This window comes from Gouania willdenowi, chromosome 5 (assembly GCF_900634775.1).
Source record: "Gouania willdenowi chromosome 5, fGouWil2.1, whole genome shotgun sequence".
NCBI lineage: Eukaryota > Metazoa > Chordata > Actinopteri > Blenniiformes > Gobiesocidae > Gouania > Gouania willdenowi.
In genome coordinates, this window is record NC_041048.1 from 291,967 (window position 1) to 309,706 (window position 17,740).

A 17,740-nucleotide genomic window follows, 5' to 3' on the forward strand; every position below is an offset into this window, starting at 1 on the left:
TGTAAATGAAATATGTCTACGTGAGTTTTATGGATCAAATGAGCACATGTTGATATTCTACTTGGTCACTTTCTCACTTCAAATGTTTTCAGAACTTTCAAAGTAAAGGTGGAGAATCAACAGAGATATTTAGCCTCAGTGTGAACAAGGTTTTTAACGCTGGAGGTTCCTGATGCATCTTGGGAAACTTGTAAATATACTTTAGTGGGAACGCTGACATCCTAATCATACTATAGTATATACTAACCAGTAGTGCAGGTGCTTGCCTGGCGCCCCCTGCAGGTATCCACTGTAATGTTTGAAGCTTGGCTGTTTGTTCAGTCCTGGAAGGTAAAGAACTTCATCTGCAACAGGAGCAGCTTCACACTTCCACATCATTATCATCATCATCATCATCTTCATCATCATCATCATCGTCACTGTTTAACCTGGATCAGAATCAGGAAGAAGGTAGGAAAAAACCTTACAATTATAAGCAACAAATTTAACAAAAAGTGCACATTTTGCTTCTAATCTCTAGCAGTTCTATTATAATGACTATTATCATTATTATTTAAACTCCAAAAACTCAAATCATTTGAAAAAGCCTCAAGGCTTCGTTTAATTCATGTCATCAAAGTCCACATCACGACGATCTGTCGGCTCATGTTTCACCCAGACTGAAGTAAGTGACGAGCATCATCTGCTCTCTGGTAATGGTGGAAGACGGGGACAGTGGTGGAGTGGCACAAAGACAGAACCTGTCTAAAGTGTGAGAACATACTGTAAGATGGATCTAGTCTACATAACAGGACTTCCATAATTCTGCAACATCCTCACGTAAACACCACTTCTGCAAGCAGAGTGGGATCCTCCACAAGGAAACGCATTTTATCCTTTATTATGAGTTAATAGTGATGAGGCATAAGTAACAAGAGAACAAATGAACTATTATTCACCTCTCCAGTGTGTGTACAGAAAGACACACACACACAAAGTATTTATAAATAAAAAATATACTAAATGAGTAAAATAAAACAAAAAACTAAACAATATTCATACAAAAAGCACACAGAACGACAATAGAAACGCACAAAAACACACAAAATGACTCCAAAAAACATACATTACAGAAAAATACAACAAATGACAAAAATATAAAAAAAGAGTAAAAAACAACAACAAACAAACTAAACACTATTAATTAAAAAAATGCTAAATATGAACAAAGCTGCATTCATTAGCATACAGATTTAGTTATAAGTGAGTGTTATTGTCCCACCGTACGTCACATGATCAGCTGTGTCCGACAGGACCCTAATGAACCGTGGAGGACGCTGAGCAGTGGTTACACCTGTTTGACTTTTTTATTATCATAAACCTCAGGAAATAGGTTGTATATTATTTTTATTTTTTTGTCCATTTGTTTACTGTTAAGTTGACATTTTGAAAAATAAATTTGAATAAAAGTTTGAGGAATAACTGACAGTTGTTAGATGCAAACAGTTTAATATGGTGTGTGTTACTAAAAGTGTAGAATAAGTGTAGTGTATCACACTCTGTTCATTAGAACTCTACTCTGTGTCAGTAATGATTCTGTCTAGTTCAATGCACTCTCTACAGTCTATGGTTCTATGCAGGATGCGTTCAAGTCTTACTTTAAGTGTAGGACATCTCTCTCTCTTACCCTTAAAGAGCTAATATAAATATATTGATAATATATATTTACCCAGCGGACATTTGTCCTCCTTGAAAAATCTGAAAACAAACATCAGCTGACTGTGTCGTCATGTTTGAACAGTGACATCATCACTCTCAATGAGTGACTTAAAGTGACACGTTCAATAGTAATATCTATATTCCTGTCTGCCACAGATACTAATATGAACTGTTCAGCAGATATTAGGCTAATACAGTAGCATTAACATTTATAATATGAATAATATTAATAACAATAACCTTTCACTATTAGGTCTTCACAACTGTTAGTGCAAAGAAAGATGAAAACTATCATTTAAAGGGGGGGTATTATGTAAAATAAACTTTTTCAAGATGTATATCATGTTACTATGTCATTCCCTCATTAAAAACATATCTGGAGTGTTGTTGGTTCATTCATGTATGTTTGAGTCATCTTTAAAAACTCTGACGGCATCCATTTTAGGTGGAAATACGCCTGATTCCTCCTGGAAACGCCCCCACCTCCTGGAAACGCCCCCACCTCCTAGAAGCACCTCAGACCTTTTGTCACCAGTAAAGTTACCACCCGCCGCTCTACAGCAGAGCCCCACCCCCTCCTATGTTCTCTTCCTTAGTTCAGCCCACAGCACCCGCCTCCACAGATTTAGATTTTCATTTACTTATTTTAAACACTTTTGTAAGAAACCCATGGCTTATGTTATCTGTACTCATTAATGTACGTATTCAAATAAAAATGCCTGAAAAAAACATGATACCCCCCTTTAACAGTCACAACTGCTGTAAACAGACCCTCACTGAGTCATATCACCATAAAATAAAATAAAGAATAAAATAAAATAGACTAAACAGATCTATTAGCGCTGTTAGCGCTATTACGCTGTTAACTCTATTAGTGCTGTTAGCTCTGTTAGTGCTATTAGCTCTATTAACGCTGAAAACTCTATTAGCGCTGTTAGCTCTAATAGTGCTGTTAGCTCTATTAACGCTGTTAGCTCTATTAGCGCTGTTAGCTCTATTAGCACTGTTAGCTCTATTAGCGCTGTTAGCTCTATTAGCGCTGTTAGCTCTGTTAGCTCTTTTAGCTCTGTTAACGCTGTTAGCTCTATTAGCGTTGTTAGCTCTATTAGCGCTGTTAGCTCTATTAGCGCTGTTAGCTCTATTAGTGCTGTTAGCTCTATTCGTGCTGTTAGCTCTATTAGTGCTGTTAGCTCTATTAACGCTGTTAGCTCTATTAACGCTGTTAGCTCTATTAGCGCTGTTAGCTCTAAAAGTACTGTTAGCTCTATTAACACTGTTAGCTCTATTAACGCTGTTAGCTCTATTAGCGCTGTTAGCTCTGTTAGTGCTGTTAGCTCTATTAGCGCTGTTAGCTCTATTAGCACTGTTAGCTCTATTAGCACTGTCAGCTCTATTAGCGCTGTTAGCTCTATTAGCGCTGTTAGCTCTTTTAGCTCTGTTAACGCTGTTAGCTCTATTAGCGTTGTTAGCTCTATTAGTGCTGTTAGCTCTATTAACGCTATTAGCTCTATTAACGCTGTTAGCTCTATTAGCACTGTTAGCTCTATTAGCACTGTTAGCTCGATTAGCACTGTTAGCTCTGTTAACGCTGTTAGCTCTATTAGCGCTGTTAGCTCTGTTAGTGCTGTTAGCTCTATTAGCGCTGTTAGCTCTATTAGCACTGTTAGCTCTATTAGCGTTGTTAGCTCTATTAGCGCTGTTAGCTCTATTAACGCTGTTAGCTCTATTAACGCTGTTAGCTCTATTAGCACTGTTAGCTCTATTAGCACTGTTAGCTCGATTAGCACTGTTAGCTCTGTTAACGCTGTTAGCTCTATGTAGTTGTCAATTATGTCCAATTGAGTATATGTTTGAAGGTTGGATGTACATAGAGGTGTACATACTGTACTCTGTAATGTTATAAAAGGTTTATTGTGTGTGATTTATCTGGTTTATTCTATGAGACGTGAACATAATAAATGTGTTTGTTTTTTACTTATTTTTATATTTTTTTGTTTGGTGTATTTTTCTGTAATGTATGTTTTTTGGAGTCATTATGTGTATTTTTCTATCTTTCTGTTGTGTTTTTGTGCATTTTGTGTATAATTATAGTTTTTGTTGTTATTGGTGTGATTCTGGTGTCACTACTACTACTACCCACCTATGAAACGCACAAAATGCTGACACTTTCAAACTTATAGGTACTGTAGGCTATTGGAAATGGAAAAATAAACTATTAATAATTATAAAAATGGTGACATCATTAACCCAGAACCAGTAATAGCGCGCTCATTACCGAGAGGGCCGTAATCTTAAAATGAACGTTTTGCACGTTGTGCTACATCAAATTACTCCAAAATAACGGATGTGGATCTGGAACCTGTTGACTAAGTTTCAGGTCGAACTCATACGACGGCAGGGAGATATTCGCTCCACACACACACACACACACACACACACACACAGACCTTTACTGCTTTATATATAGATTCTAGGAGCATTTATTCTGTAGTTATTGAAATTATTTTTAGATTCATATTTTTATATCTAATATCCACAAAGCTGCTGCATTTGGAAAATTGTTCTTTTTGCTCTACAAGGAAACCAAAAACTGAGGAAACTTTATTAGTGCTTTAAGATGTTTTGTAGATGATTATTATTTAGTATCTTCTCAAACCTTGTGATTTTCTTTATTTGTAAACCTAAATACTGCTGACTGTGCACTTTATTTTAGTCAAAGAGCTGCAGTGGAACCTGATGAACACGTTTAATTTGTTTTTAAAATGTGAAAAATGAAAGAAATAAAATAAATGATATAATTTAGTATTTTGAACAGCAATGTTCTCAACTTTTCATTTATATTAGAGATTACCTCACGTTTATATTGTTTCACAGGTATTGTTCAATGTTTTACAACAAAATAACAATCAAGGTGTTTAATGTCAACTGTCAAAAAAACATCTGGATCAGTAGTTTTTTAAAGATCGGTGATGAATTAGTGCATCCCTAGTTTTTACATTATGTGTATTTATATTTGATATTATGTGTATTTATATTTTGTATATATTATAATGTGTATTCATATTGATCTACAGCCTGTTTGTGGGGGGGGGGGGGGGGGGGGGGGGGGGGGGGGTAATGCTGCCAGAATCTGTATTTAGCTGAAGGAGCTTTCTCCAGGGATCAATAAAGTTCAATCAATCAATCAATCAATCAATCAAACTAATACAGGTAAAGTAACACAGTGTTTAAACCTACCTCGGCTTCAGCAGGAGAACTTGTTAACTCACTAAATAACTAACTTAGTAAATAACTAACTTAGTAAATAACTAACTTAGTAAATAACTAACTTAGTAAATAAGATCCAGTTGAACGCGGTGTTATGCTCGTACTTCCTGTACCTATGGCTTGAATCATGTGCTTCCAGGCGGACACGTGACGTGGTCAGGTGACATTCTTTGTTTGTGACGTCACTTTCAGGAAGTTATTCTTCGTTTTCATCGAACAAATACACCCAGAAATCCTCTAAAAAAAGAGCATCTGATTTAAAGGTGGCGTTAATTAATTTTCATTCAATAAAAAAACTATAAACAACTAAAATAAATGAATACGTTTTATATCTGCTCCATTTTCAGAAACATAGTAAACAAAGATAGTAAACAAGCTGGCCTAGTGGTTAAGGACGCTGGGCTTGTAATCGGAGGGTTGCTGGTTCAAGCCTCACCTGGGCCATCACTGTGGGATGTTGATCAAGTCCCTTAACCCTGAACTGCTCCTCAGGGATGGGTTAAATGTAGAGGATAAGTTCCATTAATGTAATAACATTACATGGCGATTAAAGGCAAAAGCCCCCGATTTAATCTGCAGGCAGATTACAAATGTTACATATTATTTACCTTTTTTCTTCATGACTTCTAATACGAGCTTAAATGTTCCTTTTAAATCAAAAATATTCATTTACTCTTTGGTTTCTGTCAACATTATTCCTTTCACCAGTGACGTGTAGTGCCTACCCAAGGGTGCATTGATATTTTGATTATTTGTTTTAATTATAATATAATTATAAATGATTTATTTTTCCATTTCCACTAGCCTACAGTACCTATAAGTTTGAAAGTGTCAGCATTTTGTGCGTTTCATAGGCCAAATTACTAAAAAGCGTTATTTTCTGGAACGGTTGCAGTCACACTCTGCTGTAAGGCAGGAGGAGGGGCCAGGAGGAGGCCACACCCTCTCCTAAAAGCACATTGCTGCTCTGCCTCTGTTCCCATAGCGTGTTTTTATGTGTTTGCACATGCTCAGTCAGGTCCCCAAGATGAAAACCATTTACATCCAAAGACATCTCTCTACGCTGACTTTGGACGTAACCGTGCTATGCTAAATGCTATACGTACGTTCACAGTGCATTAGTGAATAGATCCAGCGTGGCTGCTGCTACGTTCTCTAGCTAGTGGGCGGGATAACACTACAGTCAGGATGACAGCGCTAGAGACGATAAAGAAACTTTGTTTTGAGGAAAAACGACATCTTTTAAAAGATGGAGACCAACACCTGAGCTACCAGACCTTCACCTAAGGTAAGATCAGAACATTGTTGGTACTTTCTACAGTGAATGGAACAAAAGGAAGGATTGACTTTGTGGATGCTCCTCACTGAGGATGTTCTGAGTTGTTGTTGTTGTCATTTTCTCCATGTTTCTGTTTCCAACACAAACAACAGATGTGCTGTCGTGTCATGAGATATATGTTGTTAGGAGAGTATGGAGGCTATATTAAATAATGTTTATGTTTCTTTAATGGTGTTTATGATGTTGATTTTGTTAGATGATAAATACTTGTTCATGTGGATCTTGTTGGGTTTTTTCTTTCTTATTAATTTTATATTTTGATAAGTGCATTGAGATGATTTTGTTGTAAATTGCTTTATACAAATAAAGTTGTATTAAATTAACACTTTCCAGCAGAAACATATGAAAGGTCATGAGTGTTGAAACTGGTGGTCTCCATACCCTAGTGGTCAAGGCACGTCACTGCCTCTAACCCTAAACCTTTATTATTTAGTCATTAAAAACAACCTGATTAGATAAAGAGGAAACATTAAAGGACATTAGTTACAGCAGCAAGAAGAACACATAAAAATAGAACTTCACAGAATGGGAACAAATTAACCATGAAATTATACAGGTTTAGGGGTTATTACTCAATAACATTTATACAAACATAGATTTAATCCATATTTAGTGTTTGAATTGTCAGCAGTGATGTATGTGACCAACTGGGTCTGAGGTGAAGACCCTCAAACCTTCAGAGGCCACGCCCACCAACCATTAAAAAGGCCATAGCTGGTTCTTTATATGTATGTGTATATACGTATATATGCATATGTGTGTATCCATAAAATGAAGAGTCCGTCCTTAAGACTGCTCTACTGTAAAGTGTCTTGAGATACCATTGGTTATGATTTGGCGCTATACAAATAAAGATTGATTGATTGATTTAGTCCTAGGTATTAGTTTTTAAAAAAGTTAAAGACAGATTTTTACATTAAAACACACCCTCTCTAACCTGTCATTTAGATTTATAAGCTAATTATCAATGATCATCTAAATTTATAAAAGTCAAAAAATCTAAAAACATTCTTAAAGTGTTGCTCGTTCGTGCAGCCTGCCAGTCAATGCTGACAAGCAGGTGGGGCTTAACCAGGCTGAGCGAACAGAAGGCGGGGCATAACCTGTGTGAAGTCCCTCCAACAGGAGATCAAAGCTTCTTCTCTTTGTAGTTCATTTCAGCAGTAGGAACGTGTGCACGTGACACACACATTTCAATCATGGAATAAATTAAACCAAGTGTGTCAATAACCTCAGTATTAACCCTGTAATGGTTATTACTCCAATATTAACACCATGTGATAAGGATTCAAACAGGCTCCGCCCACTGAGTGACAGACATTTTGACCAATGACAGAGCAGCTGATCATCTTTGATTAGTAATAAACAAACATTTCAAACCACAAAAACTTTATTAAAAAAAAACAGGTAAACAAAGTCTATACAACAGGAAGAGTGGGTGGGGCTTCAGGGCCGAGGGGGCGGTCTCATCCCAGGAGGAGGCGGTCCTAAAGATCCAAATCAAACTTCATTAATAAGTCTGTTCATTGGTACACCATCGTCTCCATGGTAACTCACCTCTCATGCCAGGGGGCGGCGGCCTCATCCCTGGAGGGGGCATCCCCATTGGAGCACCACGACCTGGAGGCATTCCCATTGGAGGACCCATTGGAGGACGCATCCCAGGGGGCGGACCCATCATACCTGAGGAGCCAGGACTCAAATTACACACACTCAGGAACAAGCAACAAGTCACCATAGCGACAGGGATCTTTTAGGAATGTGACGGGTTCCAAGAAGCTGGTTTAACTTATCCTCAAGTTAAGTCAGAGGCTGTCCTAATGTTCCCTCCTATCTCCTTTCCTATCCACTGTTCCGTCCCCCCAGGAAGTGTTTAGGTGGCGGCCATGATAAAGAGTGTCTGAGTTCCCTTTAAGCTCAGGAAAAGAGGTTCAATGCTTCCTTTATAACCTCCTTTAGCCTAGGAAACACTGATACATCCTTTACTAAAGGAAACCATATAATGATGACCCACAATTCATTGCGGTGACAACATTTAAAGGGACACACACACCAGAGCGTTTACGGAAACTCAAGATGACCGACAAGTAACGTAGATCATGTAAGTTACTAATGTAATAATATGAACAACTTTAAATAATGTAAAACCTATATATTATATATAGTACAGACATATAATCAGATTATAACTGACAAAACAGACACTCTGTGGTTCTAGAAAAATGATCAGAGACATTTTTAACCACATGATGTTTTATTAATCATAATTAATATTAGTGAGTAGAAGGTGAGTGTGATCAACCATTCTCTATGTGACGTTCTTTAGTTTACCTTTAGTTCCTCGTAGCCATGGTAACCTCTTTTCCTTTGATTTACATTCAAACCATATGATTTATGACATTATATCAGTGAAAGTGTTAGAAATGAGCTGATTGGACTAACTGTAGCCTACTGACATCAACACGTTACTATGGCAACAACCTCCTGTTTGTGTCTCAGCTTAGCCTGAACAGAGCCAGAATTAATTAATCCATCTTCTATTCACACAGTTCCACAGAACACGTGTGGGGTTCTGACGTACCTGGAGGCGGGGCTCCACGGCCCATTGGGGGCGGGGCTCCACGGCCTGGTTGGTAGGGAGTGGGAGCTCCAGCGATGCTGGCTCCAGGCGTTGCCACAGGAACCGTGCCTCGTCCCTGTGGTGTCATAACCTACACAAACACAGAGCATAAGCCCTGCCCACCTTTCATCTGACAATACCTGCTGTCACCATGGTTACCTGCTGTGAAGGTCCGCCCACTCCTCGGACCGGACCGGCCAATCCAGCTGGAGCCTGAGGCATGGGAGCGCCGGCTGGGACCCCACGACCCGCTGCCCGGCCCACGCCAGGGCCCCCGGCCACGCCCGCCAGGGGCACGCGGGCTATACCCGTCTGTAACAGGGGGCGGAGTTATTACAGGGAGCAGAGTCACAAAGCTGTGATAGTACTCACATCCTTAGGGGGCGGGCCCTCCACCGTCATAGAGACCAGGTTCTCTCCTCTGAGCAGAACTAGACCCAGAACCCTCTTCTCCTCTCGTTCAGGCTGTTTAGAGTTCTTAGGTCTAGAAACACAATCCATCCCATAATAACCAGTCTGCTACAAAGTGATCAATAATCAATAGTGTCAGTATTTACTTGATCTTCCTGAACTCATCACAGTCACACAGGATGAGGTTCATGTGTTTGTCAAAGGCCTTAAACGTTCCGATAAAGATGCGTCCGTCTTGGAGGATACATCGCATCCTGAAGTCCACGTGTTGCAGCATCTTACTGCTCTTTCCCACCGTCTGCACAGCCACACGATATCATTACATACATAGTTATCACAGGAGCCCCCCCCCCCATTACATGTCTGTGTGTTGGCTGTAGGTGTTGCCATAGCAACCACAGTGCTCAGCTTTACTAACGGGAACCAGTCAGACAGGAACTGATGTGATGACTAACATCAATGTGTCCAATAGAAGGTTTTCACCTGCGTCACGTTCTGAGCAGTGACCTGGATGCACGGCCATATTGGAGGCACTCGGATGTAAACACTGCAATGGATAAATGTCCAAAACCAGAAAAAAGCTGCTGAAAATATGTTCTAGATGCAAAGGCATAGAGGGAATGATTGTGAAAAGTGAGGGTTTATTGGTGATACAGATCTATACGAGTTAGATCAATGACGACCCGGAGAGTCTTCCATCTATTGCGCATTCTGATATGATCAACTACCTGGTTTTAACCATAACCTAATCTGGGTCATCCTTTAGATAAAGGTCAGACCTTTGACCTGGAATACAATGAGAAATACAGCTCTACATTTTAGCTCTACATCTGAACTATTAAATGTGATTATATTAAGTCAATAATGAATTATATCATCATCACACTAGGGCTGGGGCAAAGCAAATTATGCGCGCCGATGCTGCCAAAACAAAGATGGTGGCACTGGAGAATAACTAATGCAAGTTTCAAAAGTGCAAGGCAGTGAAGACAGTAGGAGTGTGACAATATCTCGATACGACGATGTATCGCAATGCTTCGTCTAACGATACGTTATCAATTCACTGGCACCAAACATCGATATTCATTTAATTTTTTTATCCTTACCCTCCCTATTACACAAATGAAGTATAGGGCCCTATAAAATCCACGTTAATGGAATCACGGACGAAATCAAATGGACAGAAGCAGCATAAAAAGAGTCTCGGTGAGAAGGAAGGAACCTTTTTTTAATGGCGAATACGCGTTTCTGGGGAGCGTTTATTAGGGGCGACGCCCTCCTCCTCCCATCCTGGCTGCATTAAACAGTTCCTTAACCACATTTAAAATGCCAAAAAACTACACAAATCACCAGTGCCTCCTAAACACAGATCCCACCAGTGCCTGCTTAACTTTAATGTGCCTCTGAAACTACGTCTGTTTCTCGTGTAGAGCAGCAGCTTCACCTGCTGAGTGTGTGTTAACATCTCAGAGCTACAGAAGATCTGTGGGAAAAGTTACGTGTTGTTGTGGATGAGACCATACAGTAGATACCAGGATAATGTACTGACTGATATGTTTATGTTTCATATGCAGTGAAATGTTCCACTTTTCATAAAACCAGTTCATTCAGCACTGATATGTGTCCATGTTTACAGAGAAGTTAATAATACTAGCACTGAAATGTCTATGTTCTACATTCATTTTGTTTTTAATGATTTTAAGTTAATTTGCACAAACATTAACAATATTTTGGTGAAACATTTAGTATCAGTCTTCCCTTAAAGACTTAAACGTAACACAAGGTCATGTGACTAGTAGTGGTCAGTGTGTGTTCATGTGCTGTACACACTGTTTTACTGTCACTCATGTTAAATTGATTAACGGATTAAATTTCCTGCGATATATCGTTTACCACTGTATCGGGATATCGTTACCGCGGGCAAAAATATCGTGAGGTACCTGGCAATACCCAGCCCCTAGAAGACTCATTCGTCGAAGGTAGTTGTTCCCCATTACCGTTCTTTATCCCAGCACGTCGACGGGACAAGGAGGACACACAAACACACACACATTAAGTTGTTAGGCCTGTGTGTTTAACATAAATAATAAATAGTGGTGGTTGAGGAAGAACACCATGACAGGCTCACACTGCCTTTTTATTTTTTATTGAATGCTACCTCTGATTCTAAATGCATTATTTTGTACTTTTATATTGTTACTTGAACTTTATTTTGGAATTTTGAGTGTAAGAGCTATAAACATATCGTGCAATGTTAAGGAATTTATGTGGTTTTTTTTTTTTCATTTTAGATTAGAGATGCATCGAATATTCGGCCACCGAATATATTCGGCCGAATATTGCAAAAAAAGCCACATTCGGTTTCGTGAGTTAAAAGCAAGACTGAATAGTAGCGTGTGATGCAATGACGCAATCAAACAAGGTGATTTTGAGTCAGAAAAGTGTGTGTGCGTTGCTGCAGGAGCAGCAGTACCTCCTCCTTTTCACACACAAACAAAGCCAGACTCTCTCCTTACCGCTCTCCGTCACCGCGTAAACCGTCCAATTCTACAACAGAGTCCGTTGTTATCGCTGTGAGCCATTAATACGTAAACATCTCCATTGTTTCCTCCTTACACTACACCAGGTCTCTCTACATAGACTGGTGTAGCATTAGCATGGAGTGCTAACAGCTGATGTGTGTAAACAATGGGTCCGTGGCTCCAAGCAGTGACTCAATACGATCAGCAGCAGAAAAAGTAGTGCAGTTTGTATTTACATATATGGTAATAAAGTATAATATATATTCTATATTAAACAGCAGTGTTTGTTTTAGATAGTTAGATAGTTGGAGAGGGAGGAGCTAACATTCTAGGAGGCGTGTTAGGTGACATCACCTGCCAACGTGGGTAAAATCCAACGTGGGTAAAATCCAACTGTCCTGTTTAAAGCTGACTTTTTATAAAATATGTAACAAGAGAGGAAACATAACTTTTTACACTTTGTTCCTCTGAATGAGACTAAATGATGTTTATCACTGTAGATAAACCATTAGAATGTTATTTATTATCATACCTCACCTTTAATACACTTTAGTTTTTTTTATGCATGTTTAGTTTTATTTGAAGAACTAATATAAATGATAAACTTTGTTGTGCTTTTTATGAAAAGAAAAGGTTACTGGAATATTTAAAATATGTCATAATATCTATCTATAATAAATATTTACATTCTTCTGAAAAAACATGTCTAAAATGTATTCTATGCTATTTATGCACTATTAAAAAAAAATAGTGAAAAACTTAACCACATTCAGTATTCGGCCAAGCGTTTATATTTTATTCGGCTTCAAATTTTCATTTCGGTGCATCCCTATTTTAGATATGTAAAACAGGTATAAATTACTTTGTCAATTAATGGGGAGATAATCAAATTGGAAAAATGAATCGTTAAATTAATCGATGCATCAAAAAAATAATCGCAGGATTAATGGTTTAAATAATAATGGTTTATCCCATTAGCCCTATACACTAGACAATGAGTTCAGAGCCTCTGCTAGCAACAATTCACTAACCTGACAAGAAATGGGCCGAACAAATTCAGATGTTTGCCTCGTAGATCCTGGTTTAGCTTTGCTAACCGCTAGCGCTTCCTTTCCTCTGATGACATTATTCTCCCTGATTTGAACTTTTGGCAGTCTATAACAATGTTTCTCACGGTGTGACCGATTGGTACAGCCAAAAACATGACAATATTTCACCATTTCTTTACGTTCCACCTTCGAGATCTGCTTTGTTTACTTGTTGAGTACCTCCAATATGGCCACTTCCTGTTTGATGACACGCCATTAAAACCCTCTATAGACACACACACTTTGTGTTAACGCTGAGATTATTAACCTTTACATGTATTATTCACACAGATAATCAATAACTTATTAATCAGAGAAAATTTGAATATTAACATTATTGAATGCTGTAGTTACACTGTTCTACCACCAGGTGTGTGTAAATGGTCCAAGTCGATAAAAAGCGTATTTTTGTGTAATGTTGGTTCCGCATGTTCATCAATAATCTTTGTAAAGCAACTGATCTGATTGTAAATGTGTGGTTAAGTTAATCCAGCTAACAGAGGCTAACTTTATCTATAAATGAGAAGTTTACAGCTGAGCTGGTGACGATAACAAGCTCTGAACTAAAACAAACATTAAATAGGAATGAAATAGTGATAAACTAACGTTAGTTTTGAGACTAAATGTCAGATATTTGCTCCGTTTGTCCAACGTTTCCCGCGGAGCCTCCATTGTTTCCAACCGGCGGTGACCGGACCCTACAAAGGCCGGTAAAAGCCTTCAAACGGCGACTAACTTTGAAATGTGTCGGTGTGAGAGCGGATAGAACCGAGCTCTGACAAACCGAACCGAACTCACCATGACTGCGGCGTCGATGGGTCGGATTGAACCGGATTACAGATGAATCGGATGGAGAGGGGACGTTGTGAGACCGGACACTTTAAGGAAGAGCACCGTGACGTCACAGAGCAGCAGACACCGCGGACCCCGGAAACATACACCAGCAGAACTTTGGTTCCTACTGAAGAAAAATGGCTTTTTATTGGTTTTACTAAACAAGTGACGTAGATACATGATCAATAAGCATTAGCATTTAATGCTAACAGTCTGAAGCTGAATTCACAGTTTAAAAGTATTTGAATGAAGTTGACACCAAATAAAGCTCTTTTTTCTTTTATTATTGTGTGATGTTACATACAGACATAAATCAATACATACTTATTCAGAAGTACAGTGTACAGTAAAAAACAAGGTAATAACCAAAGAAAAGAAGTTTACAGATCACTTCCACGATATGTCTCCATAATAACGTACGCTTTGTTATTTCTAATGACTTAATTGTGGCAGCATAACAGATAATGTTTGGTTTAACTTTAGCCATTTGTTTTTATGAATATGGAATTTTTCTGAGCTCAAAATTAACTGACATAACAAAAAAAAACTAATCTTTGTCCACAATCTGGTCACCAAAATAAACTTAATTTATCATCAGACCAGAAAAAGATGGAGAATGGAAACAACTTCTCAGTAGATACAGTATCTATTAGAGCAGGATGTGTTTGTATCATGTCTACTGATTGATTGATTGATTGATTGATTGATTGATTGATTGATTGATTGATTGATTGATTGATTGATTGATTGATTGATTGATTGATTGATTGATTATACTTTATTAATCCCAGAGGGGAAATTCAGTTTCATCCTGATCAAGAAACATGAAAGACAATAACAAACACATGGGGGCTGTTTTATTTTGGAGGTTCAGGCAGGAGATCTTGGACTCCCTTCCAGCAGCTGATTGGTCGAGTATAAAGTCTGTGGGTACAATAAATATTACTATGATACACCTGAGCTCCGCCTCCATCCCTCCACCCACACATGGCCATGACAGGGACAGGTAGAGAAGAACTGGGGAGGAGCCACAGGAGCAGCGCTCCGTTTCTTAATGAGAAATATGAAACAATGGAGAAGAAGAAGAAGAAGAAGAAGAAGAAGAAGAAGAAATACAAAAGACAAAAACCAAACTGTAGAGAGGGGCGGAGTTTGGGATCATGAAAAAACTCTTCAGCAAACATTTCTACGTTAACACGTTAACATGTTTAGTATTTTTCTATAACAGCAGTATTTGTTTCAGTCCCTTCCAAAGCTACAGCGCCCCCTGTGGTGATGATAAAGATCATGTGGTAACTGGCAAATGAAACTTTAACAATAATTCTTCATAATAAAGTAAAACATCGTTAAGAAGTTGATTAAAGCAGATCTGAGTAACTTTTACTTAGTTCTCCCCCTAAAGCCCCCCCCCCCCCCTACGTTATTCAAGTTCATCTTGAATAACGTAGTGAACTCATCCTGTAGTGACTCAGTAAGTTGTTTATAATAAGGGAAACGAGCACTTTGAAAGTCATGTTCTTTGACTTCTCCAGTGCTTTCAACAACATCTCCCCAGCTCTACTGAGTGAGAAGATGGCTGCGATGGACATTGAGGCCCCCATTTTGTCCTGGATTGTTGATGACGTCTACAGAACTGTGTGTCTGATAGGGTGGTCAGCAACACTGGGGCCCCACAGGGGATTGTCCTGCCACCTTCAGAGCTTTTCTGATGACTCAGCAGTGGTTGGCTGCATTGAAAATGAGAATGAATACAGGACTGTGGTGAAACATGGTGTGAACTGAATCATCTGCAGCTCAACGTGACAAAGACAAAAGAGCTCATAGTGGATCTGAGGAGGGCGAAAACACCAGTGACCCCTGTTTCCATCCAGGGGTCCCTGTGGACACTGTAGAGGAATACAAGTACATGGGGGTGTACGTCAACAATAAGTTGGACTGGACTAAAAACACTGATCGTCTACAAAAAGGACCAAGGGACTCTGGCTGAGGTCTGAGGTCCTTTAACATCTGTCAGACAATGCTGAGGATGTTCTACGAGTCTGTTGTGGCCAGTGCCATCTTCTTAGCTGTCACATGCTGGGCAGTAGGTTGAGGGTCTCAGACAACAACAGACTAAACAAACTGATCAGGAGGGCTGGTGATGTCGTGGGGGAGGGGCTGGACACCCTGACGACCGTGGCTGAGAGGAGGATGGTGTCCAGGCTTCAGTCCATCTTGGATGATGTCACACACCCTCTCTATGACACACTGGCCCAGCAGAGGAGCACTTTCAGTGGGAGACTCCTCCCCCCCAGATGCACCACTGAGCGCCACAGGAAATAATTCCTGCTTGTGGTCATTAAACTCTATAACTCCTCCCTAAGATAGTCAGACACGCCCCTTCTGTAACCTGACTCAAACACAGTCTTTTTCATTTTGCTCTTTTTGCATTTTCTGCACATAAATAAACTGTACAGTTGACATTTTATATATGTATAGTTATATTTTTATTGTTTTTAATAGATGTGGCTTGTATAATATATATTGTTTATATCGTTTGTATATCTGGAGCTGTAACAAAAATAATTTCCCCCTGTGATTATTAAAGTATTTCTGACTAGCCTGTCACCACACACACACACACACACACACACACACACACACACACACACACACACACACACACACACACACACACACACACACACACACACACACACACACACGTTCTCTGGTAATGACGCCACTGTAGAACGATGAAGTGATCAAAAAGCACGTGTTAAAGCGACTCATCACAGGTGATTAATTAGTGTGTATTGAACTGTAATAAAGTACGTCTGCCACAGGGTCAGAGGGAGGGAAAGTTGCAAGTGTTGTTTTCTGTCCAGAGACAGCAGAGGGGGTGAAAGACCCCCAACACCCCATAAACACTTGTATTACCCTCACAGGGACAATGAGAAGGATTTATTAAAGTGAAAAAGTGACTTAGTTCTGCTTTTACTAATAAAATTCCATGTTCCATCCAAGCCGTACTGTATATGGCAGAGATTTCTTTTATAAAGGATGTTTTCATTATTCCATATGTAGCAGTTGTTTGTAGATCAGTTTCCAGGTCAGCAGAGCTTGTTTGTGGAAGTTTGAATGTTTTACAGGAAGATTTCCTTCTTTATAATATAATGACATTTCAACAAACACTGTATTCAGCCTAATGAGTTAAATATACATGTGGAGAAAGAGTTCGTCTACATAAGTTAATTAACCAGTTCATCTTAAAAGAATTGTTCAAAGTTTAAAGGTTAATACATTCAATCCATGGCGTTACACTAAATATCTTTTTTAGGTAATGACACCTGTTCTTCCACATAAAGTTAAATATTATTATATGTATTTCTAATACTACAGAAAAATACACAGATCTTGATATTGTTTGGATAACAACAACGTTCTGCCTTTTAAGAACAAATCCCTCATTAACCACATGTTTAAGTTTATTTTTATTTGTTGAATAAAGCCTTAAAGTTCTTCTCTGAGTTTGTTTAACAGGAATCTTTTACTAGATCACAATGTTTCAGGAGAAACAGATGTTAAACCTGAGAACATTCCTTAAGGCAGTGACATCACTATGTGTTACCATAACCTGGGTGACCAGCAGGAACTCAAAAGGACTTGGGGAGCATCCTTGTCTCATTGTATTGGATTAACAGTTGTTATGGTAACGGGTCTCCCTCCGCAGCGATGACTCAAACAATGACATCACCGTGTCATCCTTGGCCTCCAGAGAAACGTGTTCTCTGTACTGAGTGACGTAAGAAGCTCCATCAGCCAATCCTGGATCAGCAGGGCGGTTTGAACAGATAACAGTTACTATGGTAACTAACTAACTAATGGTGAGTAACATGAAGTGTCCTCAGCACGTGTGGAAAAAAGATGATGAAAAACAGTGATGTTAAAAAAAAGCCATGGCTTGATTTCCTGGATTGTT

At 39.0% G+C, this 17,740-nt stretch overlaps 2 protein-coding genes across 2 annotated transcripts in view; both read right to left on the bottom strand.

Moving 5' to 3' along the window:
* Window positions 1–5,097, bottom strand: part of ctsa (cathepsin A) — a 35,889-nt gene extending 30,792 nt beyond the window's left edge. Inside the window, exons 1-2 of the mRNA XM_028445929.1 lie at window positions 4,936–5,097; window positions 248–428 (exon numbers count right to left, since the gene is read on the bottom strand). Of these exons, the coding sequence (XP_028301730.1) occupies window positions 248–414 (167 nt within the window). The 5' untranslated portion in view covers window positions 415–428; window positions 4,936–5,097. The remainder of the gene's footprint in view (window positions 1–247; window positions 429–4,935) is intronic.
* A 2,579-nt stretch (window positions 5,098–7,676) lies between these two features.
* Window positions 7,677–13,884, bottom strand: snrpb (small nuclear ribonucleoprotein polypeptides B and B1). The gene is made up of 7 exons (XM_028447783.1): window positions 13,744–13,884; window positions 9,482–9,633; window positions 9,297–9,408; window positions 9,084–9,236; window positions 8,886–9,015; window positions 7,862–7,987; window positions 7,677–7,791 (listed from the first exon to the last, which is right to left on the bottom strand). Exons 1-7 carry the CDS (start codon window positions 13,744–13,746, stop codon window positions 7,751–7,753), a joined length of 717 nt encoding a protein of 238 aa, XP_028303584.1. The 5' UTR covers window positions 13,747–13,884; the 3' UTR covers window positions 7,677–7,750.
* Between the last annotated feature and the right edge of the window lie 3,856 nt (window positions 13,885–17,740).